The sequence below is a fragment of the Ornithorhynchus anatinus genome, chromosome 8, assembly GCF_004115215.2.
Source record: "Ornithorhynchus anatinus isolate Pmale09 chromosome 8, mOrnAna1.pri.v4, whole genome shotgun sequence".
In the NCBI taxonomy this organism is placed as follows: domain Eukaryota; kingdom Metazoa; phylum Chordata; class Mammalia; order Monotremata; family Ornithorhynchidae; genus Ornithorhynchus; species Ornithorhynchus anatinus.
The window spans coordinates 43,110,479-43,132,604 of NC_041735.1; the positions used below are offsets into that span (position 1 = coordinate 43,110,479).

The 22,126-nt window shown below is 42.1% G+C and overlaps 1 protein-coding gene across 3 annotated transcripts in view; it reads left to right on the forward strand.

Annotated features, from left to right (window-relative positions):
- The window catches only part of KCNH8 (potassium voltage-gated channel subfamily H member 8), a 256,175-nt gene that overhangs the window by 115,836 nt on the left and 118,213 nt on the right, over positions 1–22,126 (forward strand). For all 3 annotated transcript variants that reach the window (XM_029071286.1, XM_029071289.1, XM_029071285.1), the window contains exons 4-5: positions 16,338–16,465; positions 21,630–21,870. In XM_029071286.1, coding sequence (XP_028927119.1) covers positions 16,338–16,465; positions 21,630–21,870 — 369 coding nt within the window. The remainder of the gene's footprint in view (positions 1–16,337; positions 16,466–21,629; positions 21,871–22,126) is intronic.

Sequence of the window (22,126 nt, forward strand, 5' to 3'; positions counted from 1 at the left end):
GAACAGATCTCCAATATTATAAGGAAAACTTCTTTCCTAAGTTTTCCCTTGGAACAATCCCAAAAGGGATCTAGTTTTTGCCTAATGATGTGCATGCCCTATATTGCATAAATTATGGTTGCTCTTGTTAAATGGAATTTCCCTTTTCATGATAGCTAATCCAGATCATTCTTCACCAGACAGATACAAATCCCATTCCAGAAAATAACGTCTTGTATTTCTCTTATGAGAACTTTTACTCCTTTTCATGGAAGCATCTAAATCATTCATACCTCAGAATCTCAGATTATCAATTAAATATTCTTGGTTTTCCTATATCAAAAATATGTTCAGATTCACTGCTGTTAAATGCGTAAAACACCCACTAGGTTATTTTTTCTGCTTTCCCGTTATTTTTGAGGGCTCCTGGGCTTCTTCTTAATAGTGCTAGAAACGTGTCAGTGTTCAGAAGCTAAAAATAAGTGTGGCTCAAAGTGGGGCTTTTATTTCTTTCATCCTAGAATTTTAAAGTGCTTGGCAAACATTTGCTCCTTAATGATTACAGCACTCTTCCTGGAGTAGATGTTAAGCATTTATATGCTCATTATATAGATGAAGAAACTGTAATACAAAGAGGTTAATTTAAAGCACCCCAACTGTCTCAAGTGGTTGGCTCAAAAAAGCACTATGCTTTCTTCTCCCTTTAATGAAGGATATGTAAATTCACTGAGTGGCTACGAGTTATCATAAGATAGAATGAAGTATCTGTGTGTGCATCTTTACAACAGCTCTGCCCCTTGTTATCCTTTTACCCTTGTTTTATTAAAATCACATTTTCAGGAGGCCTTCCCTGACTAAGCCTTCATTTCTTCTTCTCCCACTCCCTTCTGTGTGGCCCTTGCATTTGGGTTTTCACCCTTTATTAACCCCCCATCAGCCCCCTCAGCGCTTATGTACACATACGTAATTTATTTACATTAATATATGCTCCTTGTGGGTAGGGAACGTGTCTACCAAATCTGTTATATTGTACTCTCCCCTGCACTTAGTAGAGTGGTCTGCACACAGTAAGCACTCAATAAATAAAATTGTTTGATTTCCTTTAATAATAAACACAAGTGGCCTTCCAAATAAGGGAAAATAGTCAGAAGTGTTGAAAATTATACTTTTGGTATCAACTATTTACTATATGCTAATTTGGGGGTTAGCAATTAGACACCTTTATGTTCCCACATTTTGCTCACACTCTATCTCATCTCCATTTTATTGGTGAAGAAACTGAGACACAAAACAGTCACAAAGCTGGGACTAGAACCTGGGTTTTCTATTTTTCCAGTTTATGCTCTTTCCACTAGAGCAGGGTGTCTCCCTAATGCGCAAAACGGAATGACTGTAGTTTTTCATTTTAAATTTTATTTCACAAAATGGCCTTAGTTAAAATCAATTTTTGAGGTTTGTGATGTGAAAATCACTGTAAATTATTACTACTTTTTTTCTAGTATGATTTTAGTATGGTGATCAATGTCAGTTGGGGGATACCTAACTCTAAGGACTAGGCTTGCACTGCTGCACCGTATTTTTTCTTACGGTTATTAAAATCCTACTACTCAAATCAGTTTCTACTGCTTTTTTTCCGTTTTATCATTCTTTCCCTCTTGTATTTGTCATTCTTAAGCTAATTTTATCTGTGATTTAGCCCAAGACAGTGGTGTTGGCCAGAATTCAATCATTATTTTGAAAGAAAGGCAGGAGAGTGCCCACAGTTTTCCAACAAAGCAGCGAAAGACAGCTTAGTCGTGATCATGTGAGTACCTCAGGATTCCTCCCTGGAGATTTTGGGAAATAATGAATCAGACAGAGTAATCTTCTTCAATTACCTTAGAGAGCAAAGGCAGAAGTAGTAATAACGATATTTATTGAGCGCCACTGGGTGCAATGCGCTGTACTAGGCACATCTGGGACAGTATAGCAGCTTCCTAAAGCATAGTCCTCGTCCACAGCGAGCTCTCACTCCAGTGGGGAATTCAGGCATAAATATATTTTCAAATCGAGTAATCTGAATAGATCATATAATAAACTCTGTGGTCTTTTGGATTAAGGTGGAAGTGTGTTCCAGGCTGAAGGGAAACTGTAAGTGAAGAGATGGAGGCTGAAGCCTTATAAAGTTATCTGAGAAAGAGCAGAGAGAGTGAACTGGGGAGAATTCTATTATGTCGGGTGGGGAGAGGTGGTGGAGAGTCTTGAAGCCCATTGCGAGGAGCCTTTGCTTAATAGGGAGGGAGATGGGAGGCCAGGGGTGTTTTTTGAGGAGTGGAGAGTGCTGAGTGACGTCTTTAGAAAATCCTTGGAGGGAGGCAGATGGAGCAGAGGAAACTTCTTGGGGCCGTATTCTAAGGCTGGCAGTTGGGTATGGAAGTTGATGTAAGGAGAGGGGAGGGTGGAATATTGGGTTGGGCGCGGAGGGAGTGGTTAGTGCATCAAGAAAGGGGAGTGTGTATGTGTGTGTGTGTGATTCTACAAGGCTCTCCATCACCTCATCCCCTCCTACCTCTCCTCCCTTCTCTCTTTCCACCGCCCACCCCGCACGCTCCGCTCCTCTGCCCCCCACCTCCTCACCGACCCCCGTTCTCTCCCATCCCGCCGTCGACCCCCGGGCCACCTCCTCCCACGGTCCCGGAACGCCCTCCCTCCTCACCTCCGCCAAACTCATTCTCTTCCCCTCTTCAAAACTCTACTTAAAGCTCACCTCCTCCAAGAGGCCTGCCCAGATTGAGCTCCCCTTTTCCCTCTGCTCCCTCTACCCCCCCCCCCTCCACAGCTAAACCCTCTTCTCCCCCCTTTCCCTCTGCTCCTCCCCCTCTCCCGTCCCACCCCCTCAGCACTGTACTCGTCCGCTCGACTGTGTATATCTTCATTACCCTATTTCTTTTGTTAATGAGATGTACATCACCTGGATTCTATTTATTTGCTATTGTTTTAATGCGATGTTCTTCCCCTCGATTCTATTTATTGCCATTGTTCTTGTCTGTCCGTCTCCCCCGATTCGACTGTCTGTCCGTCATAGGGCAGGGACTGTCTCTGTTACCGATTTGTCCATTCCAAGTGCTTAGTACAGTGCTCTGCACATAGTGAGTGCTCAGTAAATACTATTGAATGAATGAATGAATAAGGAAAGCCAGGGTCTAATCCCAGTTCATTATCTTGCCTGCTGCGGGGTCTTGAGCAAGTCACCAACATCTTTGAGCTTCAGTTTCCTTACCTCTAAAATTGCAGTGATTCCTTCTATCATTGTGGAATTGTGATGATGGGCCCTAAGAGATACAGGGGCGAAGTCCTGTGTCTCTATATCTATATATTTGCCGTATATCTATATCTATATGCATCCTAGCATTGAGCACAGCATTTGACATATCGAAGTGTTTATTGTATTTTTTGAACACTTACTCTGTGCAGGGCCCTGTCCTCAGTGCTTGGGAGAATAAAAACAACAGTATAAAGGATACATTCCCTGCCCCCACAGCGGGCTTACATTCTAGGTAGTAGATACCACCGCTATGTAGGCTAATGTATCGGTTTAGCCACAGAGTGACGAGAATGGACCGGTTCGGGAGCCGAATGGTTTGAGAGGGAAAGGCCAACTGTGAGACGCTGTTTGGAAGAACTGGCAGGATTTAGCAGTAAGTGTGAGAGTCTAAGGACAGGGAGGAATCAAGATGACGCCGAGGTTGTGGGCTTCTGGCAAGTTGTAAAGAGCCCAGCCTCTCTTTTCCCTGTCCCTTCTTCTGAAACTTATCAAATAACAATACTGAAGCAGAGATCCTATAAAATGCTCCCTAATTTAAAATCTACCAAATGGCCTTATTAGTTCCTTTGGAGTATAAACGAAAGGTGATTATATAAGGAAATAATCCGATTTGTTGCTAACTTGGGGGTCGATTTTAAAGGTTAATATCCTAGCAAAAATATACCCCTCTTTCCAGTCAGCTGACGGAATTGATACGTTTCTTGATTTGATTAAAACCCAAAGCCAAAGTAATTTCATTTTAATTTTCTTCCCTCTGTCTCTGGGACAAATCAAGTTCCTCCTTTAACACGAAGTTGGATTTATTTCATACAAGTTTAGAATGGAAGATCTCAGGATATAGATCATATATTTGTATAGATTCTGCCATCTTAAGAAATCCCAGGCTCAAAAAATTGACTCTGCATTCCTCCTCACCTCAAAGATTTCTTTGAGAAACAGCCTGGCATGGTGGATAGAGGACAGGCCTGGGAGTCAGAAGGTGGTGGGTTCTAATCCTGACTCTGCCACTTTTCCGCTGTGTGACCTTGGACAAGTCACTTCACTTCTCTGTGCCTCAGTTACCTCATCTGTAAAATGGGGATTGAGATTGAGCCCCATGTGGGACCGTAACTCTGTCCGACCCGATTTGCTTATATTCACCCCAGTGCTTAGCACAGTGCCTGGCACACAGTAAGCACTTAACAAATACCACAGTTATGATTTTTCATTCACAACTTCCTCAAAGATAGCTCAGTTTCTCTAGAAGTCATGTTTTTCTCATCTTGCTTTCCCTCCAGTGACTCAGATAGTCTGTAACTTCTCACAGCTGTTAAACAGTGCCACTTCCACGAGTGATTTATTTGGGGTTATTGGGCACTTTAAGAAATACTGCCTTTAGCTTTCATCATTTAAATGAATTTTTCTTTTTTGTTAGTGCCTAAACTGATCACACACCCAAAACAATTTTCAAATGAAACATACCCCATCCTTTATCTTTTGTGTATCCTGTTCCACAGGCCTCTCCCCAACATGTGCCATTCAACCTGGCACCCCAGTAAATTTCACGGGTGATAAAAAGACTCCCACTCTGTAGTTCTGGGGGTTCTTATGGGTCAAGTACGTGCCGCCCCCTTTCAGACCTCTGTTAACACCTGTTCCTCCTCCACTCTCCCTTGTTGACTGGGCTTCTGCTTGAGTGGCGGGAGCATCAATGGGGACAAGGACAAGGATCGGGCAAGAACACCTCCCTGGAAACACAGAAGCACCGAGGAAGATAGGAGCCGCAGGAGAAACAGGATACTTCACCAGAGGCATCGGGGATTTGACTTTGTTCCCCTAGTTCTCCCTATAAACTCCTTCCTGATGCCTGGTGCTTAATTTATCTGAAATTGCAGTGAGAAATATTGTGAAGTGACAGTTAAAGTTGTAATTTTATTTTCACGATATTTATGGATTTTCATAAACCAGGAATCCAAACAGCATTGTTAAAACGGCCTCCGGGGATCGAACGTAAGACAGGAGGTTGCCAGGCCTGCAAGAGATAAAGACGTCAATACTATAAACTACTTTTCAAAAGGGTACACCCCAGCCTAAACAATGCACATACTTGAAATATATGTTAGCATATTCCAAAGAGACAGTCTGTAGTTTAAGAGGGTATTAGATAGTCACATGAATGATAGGATGATCCCACAATCCTCATAAAACAGTCACCCTGGTGTTTTAAAGAGAAAGGTTCCCTGTAAAATATCAAACCACCTAATCCCACCTGTAAAATTGCAAAGCCCATCCAAAAATTTGTATAAGTCCAAGATTCCTAGAAAAGGTTTTAAAAAGGTTTAAAAATCCACTCTGAAAATTGTCTTAAGGTACTAAGCAAAAACACGAATTTCCTTCCAGCCTCATCTGACCCGGTGCAACTTATACTATGTTCATTTTGGAAGATTGGTTAAGATTTTCTGAAAGGGACAGCTTTCATTTTATATTCCGGCAAGAATAATGGTGGATAAAGCTCTCTAAATCATAGAGGAACCTATACAGTACCATCTTTTCTTGGATTTACAGGACTGGACAGAACCTCGAGTGGTTATTTCATACATGAATGGATATTCGTATAAATATAAAACTGGATTTTCCTTTGCAATTTTAATTCACTTCCTCTTTTTCAATTCTTTTGGACTTGAAAAACTGGCCTATTTCTCCTTATATGTTTTAAGGCCACTAAGCCATCTCATATCAAAATCATCAGTTTCTTTTGATGTTCTTCATAGGTCTATTTTTCAACCTTTAGCCATCTGTGTTGCTTTTTGGCCAGTTTTGGTTTCTCCATAGCCTTTATAAAGTGCAGTTGATTTTGAACAGAGTACTTTACTGAGGGTTTTACTAGTGCAGAGTAGTGAAAGGTGACTTTCTGGTTCTTGTTTAACAAACTCCTCTTAATACTTTTTCCTTTCACCTTGTTCTCATTCTTCCTCTCCTTGCCTTGTTCTCATTCTTCCTCTCCTCACCTTTCTTTGAGACCCTGAACAAATACTTTTGACAGTGTGAACGCTGCTAAGTGACGGCCCGTGCTCAAAATGACTTCTTGTACGTCGTGCCAATGGGGCAGATTAGACTGTGCGCCCGTCAAACGGCAGGGACCGTCTCTATCTGTTGCCGACTTGTTCATTCCAAGCGCTTAGTACAGTGCTCTGCACATAGTAAGCGCTCAATAAATACTATTGAATGAATGAATACTGAGGCTAGGATGTTTCAGACATTGTGCTGCAAAGGAGTTAAACAAGCCTCTCTGGGGCACAAGTTTGTTATCTGCTCCCAGATGCCACTGGAAGAAACGAAGAGCAGGAATAGCGATAAAGGCTTGGAGTCGCCTCATCTGTCACACGTCGCAGCTATGCATCTACCCAAAAGACTCCCCTGATTTAGCTCTAAAATAATTTTTCAAAACATTTCAAGCTTTTGGATGTTTCCTTCCTTCCTGTCTTTGCCCATACCTTCCCAGGTCTTTGGTGGTTTAATGTTTCAGTATTCTAGGCCCACATTGCTAGTATTACACTCGCCATCCCCCACACTGGGTGGACTGACCCCCAAATCTGTCCCCAGAATCTTTCCTTCCATTTTCTACAGTGGCACTGGTATAATGGGCAGCTATGGCTTTGGTATCCTGATTGGTATCCTGAATGGGTTGCCCCACAGTCTACCGGCACTAGGGTTCCGTTAAATAACAATGTTGGTATTTGTTAAGCACTTACTATGTGCAGAGCACTGTTCTAAGCACTGGGGTAGATACAGGGTAATCAGGTTGTCCCACGTGAGGCTCACAGTTAATCCCCATTTTACAGGTGAGGTAACGGAGGCACAGGGAAGTGAAGTGACTTGTCCACAGTCACACAGCTGACAAGCGGCAGAGCCGGGATTCAAACCCATGACCTCTGACTCCCAAGCCTGGGCTCTTTCCACTGAGCCACTCTGCTTCTCATTCTTCCTTCTCATTCTCCCTTCTCATTCTCCTTCATTAAATGCCCCGTAGGCCCTGACAACATTGGCAGTCAGTGACTTTCAGTTCACCCAGGGGTGTTCATCCAGTAAAGTCAATTACATTCAGTGACTTTGTTCAAAGACTTTCTTTGATATTAATAGAGCATGGTACACCTTAAGTACATTGCTCCCATTGCATTTTCAATTCCAGCTGATAACCAATATCCTTTTTGTAGCATCACTGACATGTCTCCCAGAGTTTTAAGGTCCCAACTTTATTTGGGAATACTTTCCCCTGGGTCAGTCTAGTTTGTATTCCCGTGTCTCTCTCTATACCATCAAAACAGGGGTTTTTTTTTTTTGAGATCCCATCCACTTTTAAATGTGGGATACCTTTGCAGAGCCGTGCAGAGAGCCGGTATATCGTACGCTGGCTGGCACTTAGCAGCTCAAGTCTGGTGACTAGAACTATATTTTCCAGATCCCCACCTAGAGCTCACAAAGGCCAGCGAACATTAACAGCATGTTTACTGAACATAATATTCCCAGCCCGAAATAGCTACTCAGCCTGCCCTTGCATGGCTATTGAGATGAAAATCTGCACTTTTAATTTGACCCTAAAGTAAATTACCTTTGGAAAACAAGACAGGTGTCTCCAGGTCCAAGGAAAAAAACACGTTAAGAAGTGTGAGTGCACACTGTAGAATACCATTATATTAACCTTTTTAGGAGGTTATTCGATCCTGTGCAGTAAAAACAAGACTAAACCACGTGTCCAACTAAATTTAGCATGAATTTACATTCAAATTGGAACCCTGCCTTTTGGACCTAAACATGGGTTGAAATTGATATCCTATCCTGATTAGGATCTGCATAATGTCTCCTAACAGAAAAAATAATCAATTTGAGGAAATACTGGGACCTTCAATTTACTTGCCGATATCCAATTACACTTGCAAGTCTCATACTACCAGGGCCAGATCAGGCTAACTTAGATCCATATAAAATTTACCTTTTGAAATTTAATGAAAAGAAGCTTTCCGCCAACCTGAGAAAGAAGTAACAAAATGGGAATGAGAACATTGTAGAAAACATATCTGGTTTTCTATTTTCATTGCTTCTAATTCATTAATGATTGCATGCAATATTTATATAAATGTTCAAAAAGGCATCTCTCAGGAAAAAAACCATTAAAAATGCATTTTCAGATTGATACAGAAATGTTAGTAATCCCGTTAGGACCTTTTTTTTTTCTTTAAACTCGGACTTCTCTATTAGAGATTAGGGGAGAGGTTAATCCACATGAGGGAGAGAATGAACACCAAATAAAATTGGTCCTCCCAAATTGTGATTTAAATTGCTCTTGGCTGCCTCTAAACAAAAATTGGTTTAACAGAGCCATTTTAAGTATTTGTGAAACCAGGTCATGATCACATGATTACCAGGAGACAAACAGAAACTCCTTAGCATTGGCTTTAAGGCACTCGGTCAGCCCTCTCCCTCCTACCTAACCTCGCTGATCTCCTACTACAACCCATCCATCACACTCCACTCCTCCAGCACCGACCTACTCTCTGTATCTTGATCTCATCTCTTCTGCTACCTATTCCGTGTCCACATTATCTCTTGGATCTGGGACTTCATATCCAACAAGCAACCATTCTTCTCACCTTCCAAACACTGCTAAAATCACATCCCCTCCAAGAGGCCTTCCCGGATTAAGCCCTTCATTTTCCCCCCCTTTGCCCTCCCCAGTGAACTTGGCCGGGACCCCTTAAGCACTTTAATACTCACCCTAACCCCACAACGCTTAAGTAAATATTTTTTATTCTACAGTTCCCCTGTCCCTAATCTATTTAAATGTCTGTGCCCCCCTGTAGACTGCAAACTCCGTGAGGGCCGGGATTATGTTGCCCAATTCTGGGTATTGTACTTTCCCAATCACTTAGTACAGGGAAAGTACAGCGCTTAGTACCGAGAAGCAGCATGGCGTAGAGGATAAGAGCGCGGGCCTGGGAGTCAGAAGGACCTGAGTTCTAATCCTGGCTACACCACTCATCTGCTCTCTGACCTTGGGCAAGTCACTCAACTTCGCTGTGCCTCAGTTCCCTCGTCTGTAAAGGGGGAATTAAGACTTTGAGCCCTATGGGGGACAGAGACTGTGCCCAACCTGATTATCTTGTATCTACCCCAGTGCTTAAAACAGTGCCTGGCACATAGTAGGCGCTTAAAAAATACCATTGTTATTTTTAGTACAGGGCTCTGCACACAGTAAGCTCTCAACAAATTCCGTTGATTGATTAATTGATTTATTAGGTAAAGGACAGGTCAGCTGAGTCAGCAATCTGATGTCGCTGATCCGTTCAGATAAACTGTTAAAATCAAATCATTCAAAGTTAAACTGTATCATGTCTCCTTTAGCTAAGTTGTAAAATGGATGAAATTTTTTTGGTTAAAGGGAAACGATTGCAACTGTGGAAGCTCCTTGTCATTCCACAGAAAGTGGTGGTCTTTAAATACAAATTCTTGATTGTTACTCCCCAGATCCATGTGAAGAAAATTCAGTCTCTCTGTAGGTATCCCTCCGTAGAGGTATTCTCTTAACCTGGATTTGAGTTTAATGAAAGGAAACCCTTAAATAAGTGAAAAAATTTTACTTCCCACAGTCCTGAGTTAGACATTGTAGAACTCTAAAAATATATCTTAAATCGCAGGTTTTCCCCAAAATGTTCCTACACCACAAGAGACAGAATAAGGAAAAAAAATCTATTCCCCATTTCTTTCACTCACCAAGTCTCTTGTTCCTGTACCTTCCTCAGCTTCTCTTCTGCCTTCCCCCACTTGAACTAACTACTTTTATTCCATTATGCTTCTCTTCTGCTGTTCCTAAAGCCTTCTTTCATTTCCAGTGTGCCACTCCCTCTCACAATCTCCCCTTCCCTCTGCCTTTTATGTGACTCTACTTGGGTCTGTCCACTTTTCTTACTCGGTGGCATATTTTTGACTATTTGTTTGCCCCCTGTTCCATATCGAACTGAAATAAATATGCTCATTCTAATTTATTACTAAGTCATTTCTGTATTGCCTCCTCTGATAGATTAAAAAATGCAAAGGAGTTGTAAAACCTGAAATGAACCAGAAAATATTTGTGGCTTAGGATGGGAAAACCAGCAATGCCTTTTACCATCTAATACGGTGAATTGATGGTCTGTTAACTGAATTTTAATACTGCATGGAGAGAATGTTTTTGGATTATCTGAGACTACGCAGTGCTTTGGGTCCGAGGCCCACCCAGATTGTGGGAACTGGTCAGCACCTCTTTCCATTCTAGCTGGCTTGAAGAAGTAGAGTGGGAGTGGATCCAATACTCACTGACTTTTGCCTGCCTTCAGTGTTCCTCTGCATGCCAAGGTTCCCGTGCACACCCTGGGCGGGAACGACCCTGACTGGATGCACCTGGTCTGCCGAAGCAATTTAAACCTGGTGATATCCAGAGCTGCCAGCGCACATTGGCAAAGTCGCCAAGTTTTGCCCATCTGCCTTGGCGTCGTGGCTGGGAACCATTCCCGGGGGGATTGACTCAGAGCTCAAGGGAGTGATTTTTCTGAGCTGGTCCTCTGGCAGAGGAATTGAAAAAGAGATAAAAGCCTCCTATTTACCTTCCAGGAGTCCAAATAATTCTCATTAGCAATAATCTGCAATCTCCTTCCTCCTAACAATTTGTTTAAAGGCCTTACTTAGCTGGTCCCCGGCCTTGCCGGACCTCAGCTCTGGCACTTCTGGAATCGGCAGGCGCCAGTCCCCCTGGGCGTGGTCTGCCAGGATTCCGGCAGGATTGTTGCCAAGGGCAGTGTTGTCTCTACCCACTCACAGTCATGACCAATTTCAAAATGCAAGATTACACAATCACTTAAGCCCCAGCATTTCTTTCCTTACAAATTAAGTACTGTTTGTTTTTTTCCTAGAAGAGCATCCAATGGAGAGAAAAATAGTGTTGGGTTTTAGAGGTCTTGAATGCTCTCTTATTTTAAAATGCATCAGCAACTTCCTCTACTATTCCTAGTGATCTAGCCATCTTCAAATAAATAGAAAGCAATTTATTTTTTAAATGGTATTTGTTAAGCTCTTCCTTTGAAGCAAGCACTGCATTAAACTCTGCGGGTAGATACGAGATAATTGGGTTAGACACAGTCCCTGTCCATGTAGGGCTCACAGTGGAACTGAGAGTGAACTTTTAAGATGAGTAAAACAATCTTTAATGTCATGTCCATGCTATCTGATGAAGGGAAGCAGAAGACATCCTCAAGATTCAATTTAACGTGGCCCTGTTCTTACTTAGTGACGTTTTTTGGCATAAATGAAGGATTTCCATGTAGGTCTAACAGTCTTAATCCCCATTTTAGAGCTGAGATAACTGAGGCCCAGAGAAGTGAAGTGGCTTCCTCAAGGTCACACAGCAGACAAGTAGCAGAGCCGGGTTTAGATCCCAAATCCTCTGACTCCCAGGCCTGTGCTCTTATGCACTAGGCCACACTGCTCTGCTATTCCCTGCCCACATGCTCAAAAAAGAGAATGATAACAGTATCAATTCCATTGTCAAAGAGGAGTAGCTTAGCAAATGCCCTCTTGTTGCTCTGAGATATTCCAGGTGAGGGATTTGCTTCCAGGGAAATTCATGCCGACTTAGGAAAGGTAAGAGAAGAGAAATGCCAAATTTCCTCCTTTGCCTTGTCCTACAAAGTGGTGATTTTATGTAGGCAGGCAATTTCCCTTAGTACTTGGCCATTCAAGTACACAGTTTTTAGTGATGACAGCAATAAGAGTTCCATCTTGGAACCCTCAAATGTGGAACTAAGAGTGAACTTTTAAGATAAATAAAACAATCTTCAATGCCATGTCTATGCTCTCCGATGAAGGGAAGCAGAGGACATCCTCAAGATTCAATTTAACGTGGCCCTGTTCTTACTTAGTGACGTTTTTGGCATAAATGAAGGATTTGCATTAGGATGCTGAACGCTTTCCCTAGTTGCTGCAAATGACTTTGCATCCAAATGCAAAGAATAGTATTTGTCCACCTGGGTAAATATGAATATTTCCATCAAAGCAAAGCATGTGGATGGGTAAGAGAGGAGATTAGGACCATCAGATCTAGGCATAAGATCATCCTTGTGCCTGGCACAATTCCCACTTCCCTTTCCTTTTGCTTTCCTTCTCTGAAGGAGCTGGTAAGACCCCAGCCACATAATTCCCAAACCTCAATCTTTAAGCAGTTGCTGAGGGGTCATTTGATTTGGTTCTTTCCTGGACTTGAGGAAGTCCCTGGAGTGTCTTCAGCAACCAGGAGCCAGGCTTGTGAATTCTAGCCTCTGTCTTACAATGTAGGCTTTGGCTACCTCTCTGAGGGTCTTGGGGGGTGATGGAGGGGCAGGGGGGAATTCCCCACCCAGTGCCTTTGGGAAAGCCATGTTATGTCATCCCGTGCATGTAAATGTATCATGACTAACCCCTGCATCCATGGGGTGCTCCATGGGATGGTTCCAGTGTTTGGAGAACTTATCTCTGATGGTGGCTACTTTTGAAATCTAAGAATAAGATCTCTTCTGGCTATTACCGAAAGCTCCGGAGAAATTTAATTTTTCAACTGGTTAGTAAAGATGCAGCTCAATAATGAAATTCCTGAGCCAGTGGAGAGATTACTTGCATTCATCGTAGAGAGTAGGGCAACTACAATCACGGTCCAAAGAATCTCACCCCAGGACAGACCATTAGAGTAAATGTCACCCAAGGGCAGACCATTAGAGTAAACTTGTTGGTAACCTTCTGATACGAATGGGTATTTCTCTAGGCCTAGTAGGAAAGTCAGTGGCAGATTTTTCCCTGGTGAACTCATCAAGAGCTGAGTTGAATTTCGAGTGAGCAAGCCTGGCTGCTTTTGAGGCTGAACATCTCCAAGCACATTGCCCTAGATAGTTCTTATTTTAAGCCAATGTGTATTGCTGAAAACATTTAAATTTATGTTTCTGATTTATTTACTTTTCACACAGCAAAAAATTAGGGCTTTTGATACCCAAGAGTCTTCTGGTTTGTTTTTTTAAAACCTATTTAAGCTTTTCAGCTTAAACCCCAGGAACACTTGGGCGAGAAGATAAGACTTAAATCTCAGAGTTTTGAGTTCAATTTAGAAACTCACAGAGGCTCAAACCCCGTATGTGTTCTGAATAGGAAAAGTGTTTCCTCTCATCCTAGGTTTTACCCAGTGGGCTTAAGGCTGTTGATGACATTTCTTTTGGAAAGGGTATCAAAAGATTTTGAAGCAGCGTGGCCTAGTAGAAAGAGCGTGAGCCTGGGAGGTAATTGCTGCTCCGCCACTTGCGAGCTGTTGCTCTAGACCTCAACTTCTCCATGCCTCAGTTTCCTCATCTGTAAAAAGAGGATTGAACACCCGTTCTCCTGCCTACTTAGACTCTCAGCCCGATGTGGGACAGGGACTTGATTCCCTCGTATTTACTTCGGGGCTTCAGATACTTGACGCACAGTAAACACTTAACAAATGCCACAATCATTATGATTATACCTATTTTTATATCTAGTATGTATCCAAGTGTTGAAGATTACAGATGTGGCAATAACCTAAGACTGATGAGGCGAGGTCAGGAGATTCAAATCCAGTGCTTTCCCACTTCTGTAGTGGCCACATTGATTACTTTGGAAGCCTGGAGCCTCTTCTGGGAAGAGCAGTTGACTGAAGTGAAATGAAAACAAAAATTGGGTTCACATTAAGTAAATGCCAATGGTGAAGATGAAGCATTTTAAACCTTGAGCAGTGCCGAGTACAGTATTTTAATGATAGCACCGATGAACTAGTAAATGACTTCACATTTTGGCTCCAGCTACCTGGTTGCAAGGTAGGCATTGGGAGTGCTGTTTTAGGTTATTGGTTTATTTTGTATCTCAAACACCAATGTGTCTGAAGTTAAATTTATTTCAAGAGCTTAATCCATATTGTCAAATGAGGCAAGAGTTTGGATTGTAAATTGTCATATAGTAATAATAATGGTATTTGTTAAGCACTTATTATGTGCCAAGCACCGTTCTTAGCGCGGGGCATGGTGGAGCAAATAAATTTGGATTGGGGTCCAATACCCCACCTCCTCCGGAAAGTCTTTCTCAAACCAACAGTCATCCTTAGCACTTCAATTGAGCACTGCATCTCTACCATTTATAATTTTACACATTTGGATATTTATTTGTTTACTCAATATTCAGCTATCTCATCCTGACGTATTTGTCCGTCTTCCTCTTACGTCCTTGCCCAAACAGTGGTATTTATTGAGCACTTACTATATATAGTGCTTGGGAAAGTACAATCCAGTTGGCCTATTTGAGGAATAACTTGGTTTAATAATAATAATAATAATAATGATAGTGATATTTGTTACACACTTATTATGTGCCAGGCACTGTACTAACTGCTGGGGTAGATACGAAATGATCAGATCCCACATGGGATTCTCAGACTGAGTATGAGAGAGAACAGATATTGAATCCTCATTTTGCAGATGAGGGAACTGAGGCACAAAGAAGTTAAGTGACTTGCCCAAGGTCAAGCAGGAGTAAGTGGCGGACCCGGGATTTAGAACCTAGGTCCTCTGGCTCCTAGGCCTGTGCCTGGTCCTTTAGGGCATACTACTTGACTGGTGGCATGAACTTGAACCTGGAAGTCAAAGGACTTGAATTCTAATACTGGTTCTGCTGGTTGCCTGTTGGGTAACGTTGGGCACGTCACTTCTCTGTGCCTCAGTTTCCTCATCTGTAAAATGGGGATTCAGTGCCTTTTCTCCCCTTTATTTAGAACCACAGAATGATAGAACTCCATGTGAGCTCCATGAGGGGCAGGGACTGTGTCTGAATTGATTAACTTGAATAAACCCCAGCACTTAGAACAGTGCTTGAAACATAGTAAGCACTTAACAAAAAGTCTAATAGTATCATACGGATACTAAAATCCAACAGAATTTTATTGCTCTTGCTCTTTCCCCTGTTTGCACTAATTTTAAATAATTTCGCCTCTCCCAATTGGATTGTAAACTACTTGAGAGCAGGGACTGTGTGTTTTGTTTCCACTGTGCTCTACCAAGTGCTTAGAAAAGTGCTTAGTACTCAGGCATGTAATAAAATACCACTACCTTTTAGATAGTAAGCTCCTTATGAGCAGGGAAAGTGTCTACCAACTCTTTGCTATTGTACTTACTCCCCTAAGTGTTTAGGACAGTGATCTGCGCAGAGTAAGCACACAAGCAAAGCAGTGTAGCCTAGTGGCTAGAGCCCAGGTCTGGGAATCCTACCTGGGTTCTAATCCTGGTTCTACCAATTGTCTGCTTTGTGACCTTGGGTAAGTCACTTAACTTCCCTGTGCCTCAGTTACCTCATCTGTAAAATGGAGATGACAACTGCTGGTCCCATGTGGGACATGTTCTATGTCCCAGCCCGATTATCCTGTATCGACCCCAGGGCTTAGTACAGTGCCTAGCACATAGCACTTCACAGATACCATTTTAAAAAAATGTAACCCACCCATCACCTCTGTTTTGTCTAAAATATTTCAGCTAATTGGGACAAAATTATTTATTTTCTTAAATTATTCCCATAACTGTTTCACAATTCCACTTTATTTTGCTATTGAAAAACTGACATAAAGGGACTCATTTCCATTCTAAAATGCCTTGAATGTGAGCGTGGTCCTGGGAGCCAGTAGGACCTGGTTTCTAATCCCTGTTCCACCACTTATCTGCTGTGTGACCTGGGACAAGTCACATCACTCCTCTGTGCCACAGTTTCCTCATCTGAACAGTGGGGATTAAGACTGTGAATGCCATGTGGGACAAGGACTGTGTCCAACCTGATTAGCTTATTTCTTTCAGTGTCCAGCACATAGTAAGTGCTTAACAAAAGCCATGGAATAAATTTAATCCCACGAATGGAAAAAGAACCTGTAATGGACGTTTTCTGGGTTCTTGCAGTCTCAACACGTGGACAAAGCTTTGTTTTCGTAGGTGACACATTCTCTGGTGTTTAAAGAGGTTCTGTCATTCTTCAGATAAATCCAAAGGAAGAGGACGAACGGGATCCCATTTTGATTCAGCCCGGAGACGGAGTCGAGCTGTCCTTTATCACATCTCTGGACACCTACAAAGAAGAGAAAAGAACAAATTGAAAATCAATAATGTAGGTGGTGTGTTTTTCAGAAATTGGTTTCCAGTCAAGGGAGTTTTTTTGATTGAAAGAAGTCAGGATGGTTCATATACTGCAATACTAAATTTCTTTCATTTTGAGAGTCATGCATATTGGCTTAACATTTTTTAAAAGAATGAACTGGAAAAGGTCAGCAGTCATATGGGTAATCCATAATAAAAGTCCCTAATCACAGTGTTATCACTGCAGGGAGATTAAAGTATTATTAGAGTGAAGTACAATATAGTATTAGGGCAGCTGTGACCGCAGTTTTTTGGTTACAGTTTATGGGACAGGATAATGCAGCTAGACATATAATATGAGCTCATACGTACATAATTGGTTTTTTTTAAGCCATAAAGGCTGAATGAAATTTCTCAAACTTTAATTTTAGTTCCATCCATTTGTTTCCTGATCTAATTTCAGTAAATGCCTTTTGCCAAAGGACCCACGAATAGACTGAAATCATTATTCTATTAAAAACCTGCCTTTTACACAAAGCGCAGATGGAAATTTCACCCAGTGCAACATTAAATTTTGAAATTACACAAGTTGGTACAGTATATAAAATGATGAGCTTTTACTTAATCGTACTAATACTCTATTTAGGAAACCTGCTGCTTAGGTCTAAATAACCATAGCAGATAAATGCGTGCCCAAACAGTACTTTCTATAGGTCATTTTGCCCAGGTTTTTACACAGCTAAGCTAACAAAAAAACTAGGTAACTAATACACTTTGGATTTAGACATCTGAAGCCAAATTTTTCAGAGACCTTATGTGTTTGTAATTTGCCTAGGAGAATAGCACCAGATTTGGAATATGCAATTTGGGGTGTCTCATTTAAGCATGCAAATCTCCCCTGGACATAATACAGGAAAATGACCAGAATTTAGTAAGGCAGGATCTCTTGAGATCTCAGATCTGGTACCATCTTTAAGGTAGGTGCCAGAAGAAGGGGCTCAGAAATATCCCTTTGGCCGTTCAGATGAATCTCAAATTTTTATTTTTGCAGTGCAGATTGGCTATCCCCAGATCCCGAATGCATACTGGCTCGCTCTTCCACGCTCGTAAATTTGGCTTATAGTGTAAAGGCCTGCCATTAAGGTCCTTCGACAGAAATGTAGCCAAATTGCTGCAGCCTTGGACTTCATTTAATGTCCTGTGCTTCCACTCTAACTCCCGTAGTACCCAGCGCACTCCCTGTACGGACTAGGTGATCGTGGAAATAAATATTCACTAGAAAATATCATTTGTCCTGAAATGCATGAGCCAGAACTAATGCCAAAAAACTGCCCCCAAGGGGTGCAAACAAAAGCAATGCTGAGGAGACTCTGAGTCTGTCCCAAGACAGAATTGCAGACATCTTCATCCCCGTTCCCCGGCTTCCTGCCAGACTGAGGGACTTCAGAGAAATCCCCAGAGTCCGCGAGCCTGGTGGCAGAGTGAGGAGTGGTGTGCTGGGACACTAGCACTTGAGGACAGCAGGGAGACTCGTGGACCTGTTAGGAGCACACAAAAAGTGACCTCACGATCTTGCTGACCAAAACTGCCTGATGATTTTTCAGCCCTGACAGATTGGGTTGGGGCAGAAATCACTGATTCCAAGCCATTTCTCGTTAGGTTGTAAATGAGGCAGGTAAGCTGTTAGTTAAAAGCGAGCAGGATCTATGCAATTCTTTTAATTGCTCTCTCCCTGCTCTCAGATTGACCTGGGCAGCCAGGTTTAGAGAGCCCTCAGTCTGGCCCATTACCTCAAATCTATCTGGTGCATTTTTCTTTCAACAAGTATAAATGTGGTTCATACGCAGAAATAATTTTGTCTATACCCTTCCCCAAATCAGGAGTAATGAAAGATGTCATATTCACTTTGAGTCAACATTCAGGGCCTCACCCTGGGGAATAGAGCCCTACAGAAACTCAACTCACCCCGTGGTAGCTGCCGTGACCAAGAGCCCCAAAGTGTGGAATTTGGGTAGGACCTGAATCCGATCAGAAACAGGAGTTCTAGGGAATGCCACAGTATGGGTGTCATGTGTTCAAGCAGCTTTGGTGGTCCTAGTAGAGTACATGATATTACATCTCCTCCAAGAGGCCTTCTCAGACTAAGCCTTTAATTTCCAGCCTGCCCTCCCTTCTGTGTCGACTGCGAACTTTACTGTGTACGCTTTAAGCCCTTGGATAGTAACCCTAGCCCCACTGTACTTATATGCGTATTCTTATACTGTACCATTTCCCCCATCCCTAATCTTTCTTAACATCCATCTACCGCCTGTAGACTATAGGCTCCTTGAGGGCTAGGATCACATCTACCAACTCTCTTGTATTATATTTTCCCAAGTGCTTAGTACAGTGCGGTGCACTCAGTAAGGGCTCAATAAATACCATTGATCGGTTAATTACGGGGACTCGTATGAAGTTCCAACAACTGACCATAACTACTATGTGCGTGAATGCAAAAGCCTCCATGCCCTAGTCCCTCTAGACCCAGATGGCTTGAAGGGCAGGAGTGAGGGGATACTCAACTGTAACTGTAACCCAGACCCAATTAGAAGCGCCCACTAAGCTCTAGAGGGAGAGGTCCAAACCACATTGGTATGCCATCGCAGGCGTAGGGACACATGAATCGCGTGCATGACCCTGGATGAAGAATTGAGGCGGGAATTCTATTCCTGGCCCCTGCTGTTTAGTTGTCTGTCATTCCTGACAGGAGATCCCATCATGGGAAGGCTTATTTCTCTGAGCTCCAAGTTTCTCCGTCTATGAAATGTGAGTAGTTATAAACATTTACCACCCAGGGTAAGGATTCCACGAGGCAGAATGAAACGTTTTTGTGTAAAAGCGCTGTAATCTCTTCAGAGGAAAAGGGCTATGGAAATCCATGTACTCCTTTCATAAAACCAGGACACACTTGAATTTTCAGATTGAGATTCAATAAATGACAGTTCTTTACCGCAGTGCCTTGCTGATCATTGCAAAAGAAAGGTTTTGGGTTTGTTTTTTTTTAGAATATTGTGAATATCGGAGGTTCTATACTTGGGTAGCCAGGAAAGTTAGCTTAATTTGTTATTGACATTCATCTCTTATTTTTGCAAATTTCTCCAGCTGGGAACACACAGCTAGGACACTAGGGAATGCTATTAATAAGTATTCATAATTCAGTAGTTAATAATCCAGACCAGTTTATTGCTTCTCTTTAGGCAGACACCATATGTTTGATAGGAGTTTTTCCTCACTTTATTCTCTTCTCTCACAAATGCACAAAGTTAGTTATTATAAACCCTATCAATTCGTCCCAGATTAGATTATTTTATATTAATAATTTGGAAAAAAGACAAAAAAAACTGTTTGTTTCCTCTGTTTTCCAGGGGATTTAACCAAAATGAACATTATATTGTATACATCAAATTGAAATGTAGAGACAAATTAAGTTTATTGTTTTTAACTTAAATTGTATTCACGTGTTTCTAACTTAGACATTACAATGAGCAGAATGTTTTTACAGTATATCGATGTACTTTTGTTCAGATTTTTACAGTCAAAGAATGTTTTGCCTCCATGTCAGCATCACTGGTTTTTTAAATTCAACAAAAGCATTATCATTAAGCATCAAAATTTCACCCCAAGTCTCAGACCTCTCTTTTTGTTCTGTCCCTTCTACAGCTCCATTCTTTAGTTAGCTCTACTTTTTAGACGTCAGAAATACATTTTTTTGAGGGGTTGGGGAATATTTTTGTCTCCTAATAGAAGTGGAAGAATCGTTAATCGCTTTGGAATTTTTTTAAGATTAAGTGCCTTGGTAGTTATCAAAAACTTCAGGTACTCCCGATGACGATAATGGTACTTGTAATGCACTTACTCTGTGCCAAGCACTGTTCTAAGCATTTAGGGTAGATACAAGTTAATCAGGTTGGACCGAGTCCCTGTCCCACAAGGGGCTCACGCTCTTAATGCCCATTTTACGGATGAGGTAACTGAGGCCCCGAAGGTAAGTGACCGCCCAAGGTGACATAGCACACAGCAGCAGAGCCAGAATTAGAACCCAGGTCCTTCTGACTCCCAGGCCTGTGCTTTATCCACTAAACCAGTTTAATCACCCGCAGAAGTTCCATGCTTAGTTTATGTGTTAAAATCATTGCTTAAGAAACATTTTTCACTTCACCACCTGTGTAGAAGCTGGCCAGGGTCCGAATGAATCAGTTTCATTCAATTCTCTCAGGCAATCAGAAGGGCAAGGGACATGTTAAACTTGAAGCTTAACTGGGCTCCCATCAATCACTAAATCGCATGTATAAAGCACAGATCCCCAGGTATAATTTAAAAAATATTTTATTTGGAAACAAACTCTTTCTGAATCATTACAAAATGTAGTTAGCTATTATAAGGGGAAATGGGTGCTGCTAGTGCAGTCAGAAGCCAGGCTTTCATTGCTGTTTAACTAAACTGGGAGTTATGTAATCAGGACCTTTATTTCACCGGATTTCATGTCAGCCTTTAATGCCCCTTTCTTTTTTAGTTCAGGGAAATGCCTCTTCTACAATAAACTTTCACAGTCTGTGATTGTGTTTTCAACTGAACCGTTCTAGGTAGCATAGCAAATCATGTTCTTTATGCTTTAATTGAATGAACAAAGCAAGCAGGATAATTGATGACGCTCTCCTTGCCACTGTTCAATTTCCTTTTAACTTAAAATAGTTTTACGAGCATTCTAGCAGAATTGTTTGTGTTGCCCGATACACTGCACATATCCCCTCTGGCCTCACCCTTTCTTAAAGAAAAAAATGAGAGCAAAATGGGAAGGGCTGGGACTGAACAGCTCCATGCTGGGTGGCCAGGCTAGGGGGTGTACATGTCGGGGAGCTTTTGCCCCTCACTTCATCCTAGGGGTAGCGGTACATGTAATCCACAATTATTTGTTCAAGCTACCACCACTGCTCTGCCGTCCTCCCCTCCCCACCTCCCTCTATCATTTTCTTGGCCCACTTTGAAGCAGCACGGAAACAAAGAAACTGCTTTATTGGCAGGACGGGGAAAGGTGAGCTGAGGGAAGAAGGGGACCGAAGGAACGAGACAGCTTCAGAAATGTGCTCCGCTCAGTCCGATCATTTTATCTGATAAGTTGTTTCTCCTTTTTTTTTTCCCTTTTGTCTTTAAAACAGAACGTTTTTGTAGATAAACCAGCATTTCCAGAATACAAAGTTTCAGATGCAAAAAAGTCCAAATTCATCCTTTTGCATTTTAGCACTTTTAAAGCTGGCTGGGACTGGCTAATTTTGTTGGCAACGTTTTATGTTGCCGTGACTGTACCTTACAATGTTTGCTTCATTGGCAATGATGACCTGTCCACAACTCGAAGCACAACGGTCAGTGACATTGCAGTGGAAATCCTTTTTATCATAGGTAAGACACACTTCCTTTCTGAGCCGGTGTACAAATCCGAGGCCTCGGGCAAATGATGGAGGAGGACGTGGTTGGGCGAAGGGGAAATGTGGTGTTGGTGGAGCCCTGCTGTGGCATTTGGAGAAGCGGGAAGAAGAAAGTCCACCCAGGGAAGCTTAATGGAAGAGTGGAGGTAGGGTGAGAGAGAGCCTTAGTCATGGGGACCCTGGTTTTCTTGGCCTTTTTTCTTGGCCTGGTTTTCTTCTTTCCCCCCTAC